The 17,400-nt window shown below is 34.5% G+C and overlaps 2 protein-coding genes across 2 annotated transcripts; one reads left to right on the forward strand and one right to left on the reverse strand.

Moving 5' to 3' along the window:
* Positions 1–4,080: 4,080 nt before the first annotated feature.
* On the reverse strand, positions 4,081–8,608 carry LOC149562293 (disease resistance protein RML1B-like). The gene is made up of 6 exons (XM_089825819.1): positions 8,030–8,608; positions 6,804–7,917; positions 6,572–6,619; positions 6,225–6,467; positions 4,713–6,137; positions 4,081–4,625 (listed from the first exon to the last, which is right to left on the reverse strand). Exons 1-6 carry the CDS (start codon positions 8,515–8,517, stop codon positions 4,170–4,172), a joined length of 3,774 nt encoding a protein of 1,257 aa, XP_089681945.1. The 5' UTR covers positions 8,518–8,608; the 3' UTR covers positions 4,081–4,169.
* Positions 8,609–14,586: 5,978 nt separating this feature from the next.
* LOC149562294 (disease resistance protein Roq1-like) lies at positions 14,587–16,607 on the forward strand. The gene is made up of 3 exons (XM_089823869.1): positions 14,587–14,814; positions 14,889–15,522; positions 15,651–16,607. The coding sequence occupies exons 2-3, from the start codon at positions 14,993–14,995 to the stop codon at positions 16,444–16,446; spliced, it is 1,326 nt and encodes a 441-aa protein (XP_089679995.1). The 5' UTR covers positions 14,587–14,814; positions 14,889–14,992; the 3' UTR covers positions 16,447–16,607.
* Positions 16,608–17,400: the final 793 nt, after the last annotated feature.

Below are 17,400 nucleotides of genomic sequence, written 5' to 3' on the forward strand. Positions count from 1 at the left end.
GAAACGTGTGTGTAGTCTTTGGTTATAATATTTTCTTTATAAGTGCAATATGTTTATGTGAATATTGTAATTTATGATTATATCTTAGAGGTAGGAATTGCTTAGATTAATCAATATTAATACATTAAGAAAATAAATCTAGGAACTTAGTTGTTTGGGAACTTGTTGGGGGCAAATGTTTATTACTTAAAAAAAGAAAAAAAAGTTACAAAGCTTAATAAACTTAAACCTAGTCCTGGTGAGGCATTACAACTTCCTTCCTAGATGTCTCTATCTGAGCTGAGCCAACCATTAGGGATCTACTCGCTGGGCTTTCCCCATCACTATCCTCAGTGTGATTACCACAATCACCCTCAAAGACCATCTTTTTAGGGCTCAACTTAGGAATAAATTTATCTTTTTTCTCCTTAGGCCTCTCATCCTCAATATCCTCAGCCATGTTCCCATCACTACCTGTAGAAACTTTTTTTGAGTAGAACTAATTATTTTTCCTATCGTCTTTTTCTTCCCCTTATAACTACCCATAATTTCTTCTAAGTCAGGGTCGATCACCTTGTCAGCAACAAAGTAAGAAATCTCATAAACATCTTTCACCTCTTTAATTATAGAGGAAGGGTTTCATTATATTTAGCCCTCAAATAATTGAATAGAGCCAAAATGAGCCATTGGTGTAATATCATCTTCTTAAGATTCTTCTTGTTATAATAAGTACCCACATTCAAAGAAGAATATAAGTAGTAAGGAAAGGATATGTGATCTTTATACATGAAATAATTCAAGAAGACAAAATGGTGCATATGCAGATGTGAAAACCTTCCCTTCACCATTATGAATTGTAGCACAACTCTGATCATTCTTTGCCAAAAGGGCTTTGGCTGCTTGGGGTCATAATAGGTGTGATTTCCCTTATATAACATGTCACTCTCCTCCTCGTACTTGCAAAATTTAACAAAAGCCTTCTCTACCATCTTGCAGTCATTGAAGAATTTCTTACAAGACATCAACATACCAGTAGAGGCCGTAATCACCTCCTCATTAATAACAAAATCCTTTCCATCAATGGAGATAACACCATTATCCCAGTTATCCACAAAGATCTGAGTAACATTCCTATCATATCCATTCAACTTCTTAAGGAAACTTGCCACCCCTCCCTTCTCCAACTTCCTCCAAATCTTAGTATCTCTTCTCACATGTTCATGAGTTATAGGTTCATGTCTGTTGAGATCCCCACCCATTGTGTTCTTTGCCTTCAAACACTTTCACAATGAGAATGCAAATGCAGAGAAAAAACAAGATGCTTAAGCCTTTATTAACCCAGAAAGCGTGTAAATTGTAGGGATTAATTATCCTTCCACACCTTTCCTTAATTACATACCCTTCACTAATTTCATAGAGGAGTTGTGGCATCATTTGGGCAAAAAAATTGTACCTGCATCCCTTGTAATATATCAAAGTTAATGAAGCTAATCAAATCATGATTAAGCTCATACTCCCCTTCGTACTTACATTTCTCATTACATATAACTATCATGTTGGTTGTAAAGTCCACCACATAATTATGCTCATGAAAAATGTGAGAAATATAAACTTCTGGGAATTCATTTAAAATGTCATTGGCTTCCAATATAATGCTTTATATAGTCCAAGAAGCTGGACTTGCACCCCTAAGGTATCTTATGTTATTCATTGAATCCCTCTCTATCCCAATATTCTTATCTTTCACTTCCTTAGCACGTTTGGGCCCTTGCAAAGCACCCATGGGCTCCACGAGATGATTTAACTCGGTTCCCAAAGGGAGTGCCACCACAGATAAGACCATACCATTCTCATCTCTAACCTCTCCTCCACATCCTACTAGCCTAGGGTTCCCCTTGGCTATCCCATACAAGAAGTATTATAGTTAAGTAAAAAATATGGAGTGATATATATATTTTTTAAAATACGATTTTGAATGTATTCCAAGGAAAGAATAGGATTTTAAAATCATTCTAGGGAAAGATCACTAGTAATTGAACCCATAAAAGAGCTCTAAAGTCATATAATATGTACAATTATTTAGTCGTATTTTACCTTGTTTTGGTTGGTAACTGGTCCATTTGTGCATCACTATTGGTACATTTGTTTAGCCACAAGTTCTAATGTTTTAGTATGAACAACTATTTATATTCGAGTGAATATCAAATGACACTTCAAATGTCCATTTATTTATCATTTAATGCTTGCATATCTCTAAAAGGAATTTAGTTAATATGAAGAAGCCGAGAAATATTTTTAAAGTTGTCAATTGATATAAAATGAAAACAAAAATAGTCATAAAAATAGAACATATAATTTAATCTTAAAAATTTGTAAAGTTAGAATGTGCTAGTACTTATTTTGAACATTGGGGGGGAGGTTGGGGTGAAGTCAACATGGCAAAAGGTCAAGCAACACATTTTCTGTACAAGTAGCAATCTAGAAAGATATTTCCTTTCTACAAATAGTTTTATAATTAACTAATATTGTCTAGAAATTAATTTTTTAAAATTAAGATTTTGAAAGGAATCCATAAGAAAGAATAAGATTTTAAAAGGATTTTAAGGGAAGAGCACTAGCAATTAAATGTGCAAAGGAGCACTACAGTGATCAAACGATACTTTAAATGTCCATTTTTTATCTTTTAATGCTTGACGATCTCTAAAAGAAATTTAATATTTTTAAAATTGTCAATCGATATATTTTTTTTTAAAAAAATCATAAAAATTCTAACATATAATTTAGTTTATTAGAATATGTGAAGTTAGAATGTGTTTCTTATGCTAGATCCTTTTAATAAAGGAAAAAGAGAATAACATTGTGGAAGACTTAGGGACAACATACGATAAGTAGCCATAAAACCAATTAAACAACAAAGCATTTGATCAATAAAAAGCAACCAACAAGATACATGAGAAAACAAGTGCTACATAAGTGAAACTCAAATGAAAATCAGTTTTTCTTAAATAGAAATACTAATAGTAAAATAAATAATAATTTATTGATCACAACACATACAAATCCCTATCCTCTGTTCTCTTCAATTGATAATTCCATTCTCAAAATTGGAAATTACTAAAAATTCTTTAAAGGGGGGTGTTGGTGGGGAATCAATCGAAGAAAGAATCTAGGAAGCAAGTTAAATGGGTGATACATTTCATGTGATGCATCTACTGAGTCAATAGAATTCACTATTTTAATGATTTAATAGTTAATTTTAAAATTGTTTTACAATGATTTTTTATTTTTCATTTAATTAAAAAATTGCAATAGAAGGAATTCAGTTGGCTAGTTACCCATTGACCATTTCATATTTACGGATTTAGAAAAAATTAGCCTATCAATCTATACCATCCATCCAATATTGTCAAGGATTGGTGTTTGTATTGGTGTTTGTATTTGTGATCATGTGTGTAAAGCTTGTGTCCTCAAAGCTCTCTCTATCTTACCAGGCACTAATAATATTGTTGAAGCTATTGCCCTATTACATGGTTTAGTCTCGACCTGACGAGGGGGATATCGTAAGATTCACATTGAAGGCAATTCTATGGTTATTATCAATGCATGCATTAATTGAAGCTTAAAATATATTTTGGATTTGATCTAAAAATTATTAGATTCTTTCTTGGATGTCCACATATCTCACATTTTGGGTGAAGGCAATCATGTGGCAGACTTACTTGCAAATTGGAGTTGTGATGGAGTTTTTACAGATACATTATCCCCTTCTCATTTTATCAACAATCATTCAGAATTAGGCAAATTGATTGATCATGATACACAAAGAAGATTACTAACAGTGTGGGATATCAGATGACTAAATCATTCCTCTCTCTAGTCAGGTTACTTCTGCCTGCCTTTTCTGTGATGTGATTCTTAGCTGTTTTCTGGGTTTGACAAGCTGATTCAGGTTTGCTTGTCTCTATCCTTTCCTATTCTTTTTTTTCTTGATGATGACTCAGAATTTTCTTGCTAGTTCTTTTTCTGAGGAGCTTCCAGAACGAACTTATTCTTTTAATAAATTATTTAAGTGCTCCATCACTTTTTGTTAGAAAAAAAAAAGAAAAAAACTATACCGTCCATCAAATTTATCAAATTCCAGGCCTGTCGGTAATGATATATCAAAATTTACTTTTTTCTTTAGAAGGATATCACTTGAGTAAAAGTGGCAATAAGCTAGAGAAAGCCTCGAGTAGCATGTCCTCCTCCCCAGTCAGTAGCAAACATGTCTCCACTTCGTTCGCATCTTCAGACTGTCCGAGTTGATCTACTTCAAACCCCTCTTCACGGAACTCATTTCCCTTGTTAAACACGCCTATCCATATCCATTTCCCCTGATACATCTGCATTGCATAATGGTAGGAATATCCTGATACCGAATAGCTCGTGATGGACAATGTCAATTGTGGAGACACACAATTAACCACAAAACAGAGCATGAAGGCTTCGCCATTGGAGCAATGCTTCTGCAACAGTGACATTCTTGAGTAAATCTTCCTCCGAGAGGACGAGTCGACCTCAAAAAGCTTATCGGGGAGCATGGATTTTAAACGTGAGGCCGCATCAGTGACTGCCCGCGCACACATTTGTATTTCCTCTGGCCATTTCTGCCAATTTGTAACATAACATTCAGTTAATGGAGAACAAGATAAAGTACATAATTAATAGCACTGTGTATGTAATATTAATTTTACCTTAATCTTTCGAATGCAAGGTTCAATAGCTGATCCCTTGTTTGCTCTGAGCTGCAGCCTTGACAATTTGTGCATGTTCTCCACACCCTTTATGCCTGGCTCATTCCCGCAGGTGTCCACTCTCAGCCTTTCTAATGAAATGCAATGTTCCATACCTTCAATTGTCTCAACTTGGGTGCGATCACTTAGTTCAAACTCAGTCAGAGAAGTTAACCGTGCAAAACTCGGAAGTTTCTTCAGCTTTTTACAGTCTTGCAATATTATGGTCTTCACAGTCGTTGGCAGTACCTCGATTTCCGTCAAATGATAGTTATGGCAAACCCTAAGAATCTCAAGCCAGGGGCAACATTCTTCAGAAATTGAAATCCTCCAAACATGTGTATTAAATAGCTCTATTTGTTTCAGACTGCTCAATCCAATGCTGCCTAACGAGGCCACCCAAAAATCCAACTCTCTGATAGGGCAGTTATCTATGTGCAGCATTTGCAGATTATGAAGTTGGGTAATTGAGTTTGGCAGAGACTTCACTCCCAAGTATCTCATGGTCAAATCCTCTAGGAGAGTAAGGCGCCCAATTGTGTCCGGCAAGCATTCCAGTTCGAAACTCCCATCAATTGTGAGATGAGTTAATGACAACAAACCTCCGATAGAGCAGGGCAAACAATCCAGGGAGCATTCATACATTTCAAGATTAGTCAGGGAGGACAAATCTCCTATGGAAGTCGGCAAGCTTGTGAGAGACTCACTTTTTATCACCATATTTTGCAATTTCCCCAGTTGACCTAATTCAACTGGGAGCTCCCTTAAATTGGTATATTTTAAATGTAGCTCTCTCAAGAGTGCCTGATTAACAATGTGACGTGGCAACTCTTCCAATTGCTTGCAGCTGTCAAGGTTCAAAATCTCTAGCTTTCGGATGTTTGCAAAGTCCTCTGAGTCAAGTGTGAGTTTTTCACATCCCTCTAATTTCAGAGATTGCAGGAGTATGAGGTGCTTAAACGACTCTGGTAACATCTTCAGCTCGATGCAACCGGACAGATCTAGACGCTGCAGATTTCTCAGATCGCCAAAGCTGCTGGATAGTGATGATAACATTACACACGAAGACATATCTAGATGCTGCAGATTACCCAAATCCCCAAAGCTGTCTGGCAGTGAGGATAACCTTTCGCAGGAAGACAAGTCTAGGTGTCGCAGTTTTCTCAGATCTCCAAATCTGCTGGGTAGCGACGATAACATTACACATGAACTGAACTCCATGTGTTCAAGCGATTGGAGATTGCAAAAATCTTCAGGTAGCCTATCCACATTGCGGGGACTTGTGATTACAATCCTCTTCAGATGTTTGAGACATCCTATTGAATTTGGCAAACTCTGTAGCTTACTGCATCCTGAAACAACCAGCTCCCTTAACTCCACCGGAGCCTACACCACATTTCCGAAGTAGAGAAAATTTAAGCATATAACAATTATCTAGGTAGATTTTATACAGCTGGAGTTGAACATACTTACATCACGGCCAGTCTCCCACAGTTGTTCTATGCGATGAGACAAAAGGAGTTCTAAAACCCTTATTTTTTTAATTGAAACCAGTGACCAGAGGTTTCTCAGATCAAAGCGGAACCAGCGAAGCCAGACAAGTTCCCTTGACACTAGGCCGATTACTTCATTGAAATAATTTCCTTTGATTGCCAAAATCTTTAGGTCATCTGGAGAGGGTAAGGGTTTATCCACTTCAGCACTTGCTCCGTCGTCCTGAATCCACAACAACATAAACTGTTTAGGGGTAGAGTTTTTAAAAAGCTCCAAACATAAATAAAAAACAATTAAAGTTACTAGAAGGATGCAGACAAACTAACCCAAGGCCAACACCTCGCGCCGACTATTCCTCTAATACTGTATGTTGTCTGAACATAGAAATTTCATATTATTAATTATAACCTTAGAAACTTGAAATCAACATGTAGTGCAGACAATATACATGCAGTAGACAAACAAATTAGATGGAAATAAACATGTGGGCTGTTCTAATACAGGTTACTTGATTGATAAATGGGCTAGCTATTCAATAACAGAAAGTATTAAACTCACCATTGCATCTTTCTCAGTATTCAACATCTGCCAAGGTAACCACATTCTGCAAGGTGTCTTTTGATTTGAAATTTCTCGTCCTAAATCCCTTAAGTGGTCGTGCATGCTTATCCGATTGTCATTGTCCAGATCAACTAGACATTTATTGAGGAGCATTTTCCAACTGTGTAGACCAGTCCACCCTGATCCACACCATACTTCAATTGCTAAACTCTCCTTTTCTCCAATGAAAAAACAAGCAACATCGAGGAAGGCTTCTTTTTCTTCATCATCAAGGGCCTCGTAACTTACTCTGAGCCTCTCCTTGATATCCGTAGGCAATATTTTAGAGATTTTGTTCAGCTGACTCTCCCAGTATTCATGGAAGTTCCCATATAACTGTGCTCCCAACACTATAAGTGACAAAGGCAACCCATGGCATGCTTTCAAGAAATCTTTAACTAATTCCTCGAAGCTATTCAATGGAACTGGTTTTAGAAAAGCATGCCAACAGAATAGTTGTTTTGCGTGAATAGGATCTAATGGTTTCATTTTGTATATAGAGGAGATACCCCAGGAATTGAGTGCTGTTCTTTCACGTGAAGTGACAATAATGAAACTGCCCTTGCATAGGCTGTCCTTAATAGGCAAAAGAGCTTCCAGTTGGTCCACGTCATCAACATCATCCAGAACAATGAACACCTTAACAGACCTCAAACGCCTTGAAAGACAAGCCTTGCCATCCTCTACATTGTCAAATTCTACACCCTCTAAACCAAGGTCTTTGAGAAGTTTTATCTGCTTCTCATGAAGGGTGCTTTTGGTTGCTGCATCTCGAACATCAGAGACAAAACTAGAGAGGAAACTGGACCTCTCCAATAACGGAAATTTCTTCATTATCAGGGACCTATTGTTGTACAATTCTTTTGCAAGAGTGGTTTTGCCAGAACCACCCATGCCCCAGATTCCAACAATTTCCACAGTTTGGCTGCCAAGGGCAGATTGAAATATATTCATTTCAAAGTCTCTTACTATTTCACTAAGACCCACTGGGTATTTCGCAACCTTTAATGGCACATTATCTATCACTCTTACTAGAACTTTCACAATGTTCTTCAGCAACCACATCTCATCCCTACAAAAGTAAAAGATTGAAAAACAAAACAAAACAAATAATTATGCCAAAGTTTCATACGCAGTAAACTGAAGAGAGAATATTTAGGGAGACCATGGTGGGTGGCACTTACTCTTCCTTCTCTATGAGTTGACCTGTGTAAAATGAAACATCAGAGAGAGCATTTTTCCACTCCTCAAGCTGTTCCAAGCTATATGCACCCTTCTCTTTATGCTCATCAAAGGCCTCAGAGTATTTTCCTTTCCCTTTTGCTACATATCTGAGATCATTAGGTTGAACACGGTAGAAAATAGGAATTACTGTGGCCCCTGTTTTAAGCATAATTGCCAACTCCTGCAAACATTTGGGCGATTTTGCATAACCCTCTGAAAAAATAGCTATATGAAGCAAAGCATTACTGATTGCTGCTTGTATTTCTTGAGACAAGAAATCTCCATATTTCAGCTCATCTGTACCCAAAATGGCTGTCAGTCGCATTTCAGTGATGGTAGCGGAGAGACTGCTAGCTATCGTGTCTTTGACGTCTGGTCCGTGATGATTTATGAACACACTACCAGAAGCAGAGGAAGGTTCCTCCATTTCATCAGAAGAATCCGCCATTAGCAATCAATCAAGAAGATGCCATATGCAATTGGAACAACTAACTAATGAATACAACGAAAGTAAGCCTGGTAACGGGGAAGGAATTAGGTAGCCAGCTCATCATCAGAGAAGAGAGGTCGATTATAAAGTACATTGATGATAAGAATTGACTCAACGGGTAAATGAGTGACCACGGATTGTGTAGTGACAATAGTGTTGAGTGATGAAGATTAGAGGAAAGTGAGGGAGCAGTTGAAATAAATGGAGACTAACATAGGGACGATATGAAATGAAACGAAATGAAAGGCTAAGGCAGCCTATGGGACTCACACGGCACTGGCTAACCTGTCTCATATACGTACAATTTGATGCGCACTAATTTCTTCCTTCCATAATTTCAATAATCAAACCGCTTTTCTAAGTTTTTGTTTTAAGTTTTCTTAATTTTATACTTTAGGTCTTTGACTTTTGATGAATGAGGAAGCTTCTACCGCTTCGTTAATAAATAGACAGTTGAAATGATCATTTTTTTTTTACAAAAAGATTTTGGTAGATCATGTGTTAAATAAAAAATAAATTTAATTAAAATAATAAATAAATTCATTATATTAAATTGGGTTTTGAAGGTACATCCTAGAGCACTTGGTATATCTTTCTTTTTTACCTCTCAAACGAAAAACTATAGTCAAATTATTATTATTTCATTATATTGTATATAAACTTTTATAGAACATTATTTTTTATATGTATTATATCTGTATTTTACATTTATCTTTCAATATTGATAGATATTTAAATTGCTATATAATAAAATGTAAGCATTTTACTTAATTTTTAATGTAGAATTTTGATTGTAAATACAATTTTAGTATAGTTAAATTTATTGATTTAATTAGTAGATATAAATATAAATAAATAATTTATTCTATAAAATTTTAATTTTAATTTTTAATAAAAATAATTATATTTACCATTACAAAATCAAGAAGAACAATAAATAGTACAACTTACAAAATTGTTTAAATTAATCACATAGCTAAAATTAAAAATATAACTAATTATTTAATTTATTAACTCAAATAAAAATATCTATTTGTTTTCTATTTAAATAATTTTCACTCTTTTTCCTTTTAAAAGCATTGTGATAATTATTTTGTTATATATTGTTTATCCTCACCGAATATTTTTTCCTCTTTTCGTAGATACCCCTAGACATTATCCAAAGCAAAAGGAAAGTAACAAATTGGAAATTAAGTAGAAGAGTATAAATGAGGACCAATTTAATAGCCCTAACGATCTAACTATTCTCAACAAGTTAATGTCATGTACGTGTCAATAGAAAACCTAATTATCAAGATATCAAATAAATTATAATTAAAAGTTACATCAAATCAAATGGAGAGAAAAAGCATGTAAGAGTTAGTTCCCATAAACTTAGATGATACCTAAAAAAGATGGATATATTATGAAGCTCTCTGTTTTTGCAGACTCCGCCTCTTTAACTCAAGTTGTTCTTTTGCTTCCCACTTGTAGATGCACTAAATAATTTCAGTGGCTCCCTTCCTCTTGCCTTTGGAATGTTGCCAAATTCTGAAGAGATCTCATTGGACGAAAATTATTTGTGTGACACAAACATTTCAATTAAAGGTGGTTTCATCAAACCAAAAGGGATGTCAGTCACATAATATAAATTGTTACTATCTTTTTATTCAATTACATCGACAATGTCACACAGACAAAATGCACTTGGAAATTGAGGTAAGTAGGAAATTATAAATCTTTTAATACTTGTTTGCTAACCTATCCTTTAAAAAAAATACAAATTTTTTTTTGCCAAAGGCAAGGACTCTAGCTCTTTTAGAGCTCTTGTTAAAAATCAAGTTTCTATACTCTACTAAACTCCTATTACTTTAAAATAAATATTTTAAGTAAATTTTTTGAAATTATATTAATTTTAAATATTTACAATTTATTTTAATTTAATATAAAATTATATTAAGTCAATTGATTTCTTATATTTATAATTAAGTCTAATTTAACATTCTTATTTTCCTTGAAGCCTATATATCTTTAAATCAACTCTAATATTTACCTCAACTTACATTCATTTTACAAGTTGTTGATAGAGTTGCTATTAAATGGATCCCTCTGAAACATGGTTTTTATAAAGTTAACTTTGATGGTTTTTCACGTGGTAATCTTGGACAATCTGGGATTGAGGTTTGCATTAGGGATCATGATGGGCGATTGTTGCTTGTTAAGACTTGCCCAGTTCCACCTAGTACAAATAATGTTGCTAAGGCACTAGTGCTAGTTGAGGGAGTGACTTTGGCAAAATTGGGTGGTTTCACAAAAGTGCATATTGAGGCTGATTTTCTGGTTATTATTAATGCTTGCATTACCAAAAAATTACAATATTGGAGGATTGCATACATTATGGATCATATTTGGTAGCTTCTTGACTCCTTTAGGGATTGTCGAATATCACACATCTATCATGAAGGCAACAAACTTGCTGATTATCTTGCAAATTTAGGGTGTGATGGTGTCAGTATTTGCTTCTTCAACCCGACAACAGAACTGTAATTTATATCCCGCCATATGTGATTTGGCAAGTAGGGAAAAACATGGATGATTTTGTATTCATTTTATCTCCCCATTATGTTGTGTTGTTGGTTGGCTGAATATTTGCAGTTAGAAGATTTGATGGATGTGTTCCCAGCTGGAAGCTTATGGCTTTTCTGGGAAATTCTTGTATGACTCATCTTACATTTGGATGTGGCCTTGTCCAAGTTTGCTTTTATTGTATTTGAATGATGAAATAGGGTTTTCTTACTAGTTCTTGCCCTATGGAGTTCTCGAACTAGCTTTTATATTAATAAATAATTATCTAGTGGCTCTGCCCACTTTTGCTTTAAATTTAAGAATTTTTTAATTTTATAACTAATTTAATAAACTCTAACTTTACTTGTAGTCATAATTTTAATATTAATGGTAAATCTAATTCTAACTATTATTTAAATGATTTCAACTTGAAACAATATAAGTAATAATATTTATCATGCGATAGTATAATATTTAGGGAGAAAATAAACTTCAAAACATAGTGAGTAAATTAGCAAAATGAACATAAGAAATAGGTATCCTAACATCAATATAATAATGAAAAACTTATATGTGTGTGTACATACATACATACATACATACATACATACATATATATATATATATATAGACACACACACACACACACACACACACACACACACACACACACACACATGTATATATGTATGTATATGTATAGATGCATGTTTCTAATTTTAATTTAAAGAAGTGTATATATTCCTTTTTCTTGATTATTATAATTTTAATATAATTAGAATTGGATTTACCATTAATATTAAAATTATGACTACAAGTAAAGCTAGAGTTTATTAAATTAGTTCTAGAATTAATGTTAGTTGAGGTAAATATTGGAATTGATTTAAAGATAGATAGGCTTCAATGAAAATAAGAATGTTAAATTAGGCTTAAATATAAATATAAGAAATCAATTGACTTAATATAATTTTATATTAAATTAAAATAAACTATAAATATTTAAAATATTAATATAAATATTTCAAATATTTTACTTAAAATTATTAATTCTAAAGTAATATAAGTTTAGTAGAGTATAAAATTGATTTTTAATAATATTTATGAATTTAAAATTCAAATTAAATATAATAGAAAAATTAAATTTTAATAATGCTTACAAGTTCTAATAACAAAATAAATTGAAGTCACTTCTCAAATTTTATACAAGACACGAGCTTGATTAAAAAGTATAAAATTAAGGGTGGGGGCCCTAGCTCGGTTGGCTAAATCTTCCCTGTTGCAGGGGGTTGGTCACAGGTTCTAGTCTCCCCCGTCCTCGTGGTACCGGTGGGCATGTCGCGCCAGCGCTATCGGTCACGTTAAAAAGTTTACCAGGCGCACTGCAGTTTATAGGGGGGCCGTGCTGCACCGATTCCTACAATCTAAATAATTTTTTTTTAAAAAAAGTATAAAATTAAGAAAACTTAAAAACAAAAACTTAGAAAAGTAGTTTGATTTTTGAAGTTATGGATGGAAGAAATTAATGTGCATCAAATTGTACAAATATACATACACATGACATTCATATCTGATGGATGCATTGGCATACATTGCAGTTGGTGCAAATAAGTTGCATCGTAGCCGGTGTCGGACTCACACATAGAGCAATGACTATTGGGGCATGAAGAACATCAATGTTACGAAGGGCAAACACTTGGATTTTTTTTTAAAAGTTATGAAAACCATTGTAAGCAAGACAGTTTTAGTGGTTGCATAGCTACTACCCACACATAGCACCCACCTGCAAAAAGGGGAAAAATTAATCTAGCTGTGAACTTTTGGTTAACTTGTCACTCCATCGTTGAATTTGGATAATTAGGGTCGCTGTTCTACTCAATTGATTCTTGTCAAATAATTAGTTCAAGTCTCTTTTCTCTAACATCTTTGCATACCCAAATCTGAGGTAACTGTACATCAGACACTCCATGACAAAGTGATACTCCATCTCCACCACCCCCATATTATAGAATAAACATGTTATGTCTACCTGCTCTTCTTTTGGAACGTGCCATCTACTGATTTGACATCTTAGCTGGTGAGAACTAGTTCAAAGTTGAGCTATAAGCATTTTTGCTCTCCATTTAATAGGTGCCTTTATATAGGTATTTTCATCATGACTAGAAGTGGGGTTAAATTCTTTAATATAGTAAGATTTTTTTGCCCCTTGTGTCTTTGTCCAAATGATATTACCAAATTTTTCCATAAAAAACTTCTTTATTTCTTTATTACTAACTGAGCATGTATGGATGTTTATAACATCCTATTTTCACATCCACTTTTCATTTTGCTTCATCCATGTGCCTTTTCACTTGTCAAGCCTTTCTTCAATGACTAGCCTAGGCCATTGATGTTTTGCCAAACCTTGAGTTTTCTTCAAATAACTTAGCATCTGAACCAATGCTACAACTTCTAATAGAAAAGTGCCAACCTTAGCCAATAAGATCTCATAGGGCACTGTAGTCTTGGTTTTGAGATTGTTGGTAATGAAGTGCTTTTGAATTATTTCCCCCTATCTCCATTTCTATTCGGACACACTATTTCCCCAAACTTCAACTTGTATAGAATCACTAGAGTGACCAATAGGTCAAAAAGGGTTTTCATGGTCGTCCAATCTCATAATTCTACATTCCTACACTTGTTTTGTAGATAATATAATGCCTTCTAGCCCCCTTGAATCCTCTTTGATCTGCATGTATCCCACTTGAATTTGTTTTGAAAATCTATACCTATGTATTTGTACTCATTCACAATCTTAAGAGGGTAACCCTCAAATAGAAACTCATCTGGGACATCCCTATTCCTTTTCAATGAGAAGATCATAACTTTGGTTTTGTTTGTGCTCACTTGCATTCCCACCTCATGACAAAAAATTTCCAGCGCTTTCAAGTGTTCTTTCAAACCCTTAGTCATCTGCACATAAGAGCAATCTTATAAAATAAAGTAATTTAGAAAAAGTTGTAGAATGAGGGAAAAGCAATCAATGTGCTTCACATGACATGGCACAATAATTATAAGGATGACTATGGGAAACTACTCAAATTAAAAGGTTTAAGAATATGGTAATGAGAAAGAATCTAATTTAAAGGTTAAAGGATATGGTAATGAGAAAGGATTAGGTTAGATTATAGCTGTCCATGTTTCAACATTTGCTACGTCTATGCCTATCATCATAGATCTTCCTTAATTATTGTTCATAAAAAGTATCAAAAAATGATAGCGTTATGTACAATAGCCAATCACACATGTACTAATAGTTTTATCAGTTTCTGGATTTCTTGATGGCTGATTGATTGATTTGTTCAAAAAGTATTATTTTTTAGGTAAACGGCTTTTGGGAGGTGAACATAATGGCTCTAAATAAAGATTTAAGCTCTTCACTCACTCATGCAGATTTATCAATAAAAACAACAAATTTCAAGATACATAGTACTTGAAATTAGCCTAAGAAACTACCGAACTTCTGCCCGCAATTGCTTCACATGAATTTTCGAACTGTATAGAAAAAGTAGCCAAACTTCTGAGTGGCTTTGAATCGTGAAAGAAGAGAAAGTCGGTGAAGAAAATTGGGGAGTGACACAACCACGGACTCGGAGTCAAAAGAACATACCTGTTACGTTTCACCGACCCCGTGGTGCTCTGTCGGCCGACTGTAAATTATTCATTTCATCCTCAGTTAAGTCACTGCCTACTTTTTTCCCACGGCCCCTTTTACTAGAATCTCCCTCACTGACTTTCTCCTCCTGCAGAAATCACAGCCACGCAGCCGACCGCGTTAACCACTTGTTATATGCATAACAGAGCCTCTCTTCTTTGACAAAATACTCAGGTACGTTTTCTCTGCAATTGATCCATGGCATCTAAATCGGGACCGTTTAATGAATTGGCACCGCCTTCACCGAGCTGTGGTACATACTCAGGACTTATCCCAAAACCCTCTTACGATGTCTTCATTAATCATCGAGGACCAGACGTCAAACGCACATTAGCTAGCGCACTCTATGCCATCATCACTTCTATGCAAAGGACAGCATTTGTGGATTCAGAGGAGTTGAGATATGGGGATTTCTTGCCAAAAGAGATAGAAGCAGCAATGAGCAGCGCTTTGCTTCATATAGCAATCTTTTCTAAGCGCTATGCAGAATCACCGTGGTGTTTGGCGGAGATTTCCTTTATGCTTAAAACTGGTGCCATAATAATTCCCATTTTCTACCATGTAGAGCCTGGTGATCTCAGATCTATAGATCAAGGGGAAGGAGCATACAGTAACGATTTTAAGAAGCATCAAGAGAAGGGTAGATACAGTTCGGAACAGCTTGAGGAATGGAGAATGGCACTACACAAAGCTTCATTTCTGGAGGGCCAAATCATTAAACATGAGGAGTAAGTACTGCACATTCGATCTCCTTAGCTTGACAAACATAGATTTCAAAATACTGTATAATTATATATATACTGTTTTTTAACTTAATCATCTGTTCATTTTGTTTTTCAAAACAATTCTTGTTCAGCGATGAGAAGAAGTTACTGAAGAATATTGGGAATACTATATTGAAAATATTAAAACCCTTAACGGTCGCCAAATATCCAGTTGGCATCAATGAAATAGTAGAAGACTTTGAAGTGAATACATTTCAATATGTCCAGGGTTATCAGAAAGTACATGTTGTGGGAATTTGTGGTACAGGTGGCTCTGGGAAGACCACTCTTGCAAAAGAAATTTACAACAGAAGATCTCCATTAATGGAGAGTTCCAGTTTCATTTTTGATGTTCGAGATGCCGCAGCCAGAGGTATGCTGCGTAATAAACAGTTAAAGCTCCTGAAGGACCTTGGTGTTGAATGTGGAAGTATTCAAGATTTAGAAGATGGGAAGAAAATGCTTGCGAGGCATTTGAGATCTGTTAGGGTGCTCATTGTTCTGGACGATGTGGATCATTTGGAGCAACTGGATGCCCTAATGCCCGTGAAGGAGGACAGCCTATGCCAAGGCAGTCTTCTCATTGTTACTTCGCGTAAAGTTGAAGTGCTCAAATCTTGGGGTGTCTCCTCTGTATACGAAGTGAAGGAATTGGATGTATCTCATGCAGAGCAACTATTTTGCTGGCATGCTTTTTCAAAGCCCACCCCACTGGATGAATTTGAGGAGCTTGTTATAAAATTTGTGAACGCCTCCAAGGGCTTACCTTTGTATTTGAAAGAATTAGGAACAAAGCTCTATGGGACCTCTTCCCATGAGTTTTGGGAGTGTCAGTTGGATAAGATCTCAAGAGTTCTGCCACGCAACATCAAGGAGGCTCAATGTTAAGAAGCCCTTTTGATTTTGAGGAGAAATAGTTATCCCTAAAACCTGCTTGTTACTGGAAATGGAAATACCAAGGCAAGATTCTCTTTCCTGTTTGAAGCTCTGTTTCCTGCACTCAAACTCATGAAAGGTATAGAATGTTAAAACTATTTTAGTTTCCAAAATTGTATTAATAATGTCTTTATATTAGTTTTGAAATTTTAAATTAACATAAATCTTTTTATTTTAAGTCAAATATTCATTTTAAAACATTAAATAATATAAACCTATTTTGAACAAGTTATTATTAATATAAATATAATGTTTCATTAAAAAAAAATGACATTCTTATTATTTTAATTTAGTGGATTTTATAAAGTTAGATAATTATTTTAAAATAATCAAATTATTATGAAAGTAAAAATTAACATTCTAAATCAAATTTTCTTAAATTAAAACTATTTTAGTTTCCAAAATTGTATTAACATGTTTGTTACATTTTCAAACATCTACATAAGACTTATGTTTTAAATATTTTGATAATCATAGTAGCTTTTTACTTTTGTGGAATAGTGCAACTCTCTCTAAGGAATGTGTTTGGTTCTTTCTTTGCAAAATGATATTAACTAGTGATAGATTTCACAAGTTAAACATTTTTGCTCCATTTTAGTGTCTTGTGTGACCAAGATTTCAAGTTAGCAGATCATCAATTCATCTAGTATCCTTTTTCTTGACAATGTTGGCATCATGTAATGAGAAAACTTTATTTTTCTACTCCTTTAACAAATAAGTTTTTTTATCAGTTCCTCGTGGGCTTTCTTAGCTTTTTCATGTCTAATACTTTGTAAAAGGTTTTAGGTCCTTCAAAACCTATTTTTACTTAATCAAATCAAAACAAATAAGTTTTTTAAAAGTTTAAGTATGGCCTACAATGCATTCATCCTCATTCTGTATCTATTTGGAAAATTATTTCAACAA

This window comes from Cupressus sempervirens, chromosome 4 (genome assembly GCF_028749045.1).
Source record: "Cupressus sempervirens isolate cs-2001-9-10 chromosome 4, ASM2874904v1, whole genome shotgun sequence".
Classification (NCBI taxonomy): domain Eukaryota; kingdom Viridiplantae; phylum Streptophyta; class Pinopsida; order Cupressales; family Cupressaceae; genus Cupressus; species Cupressus sempervirens.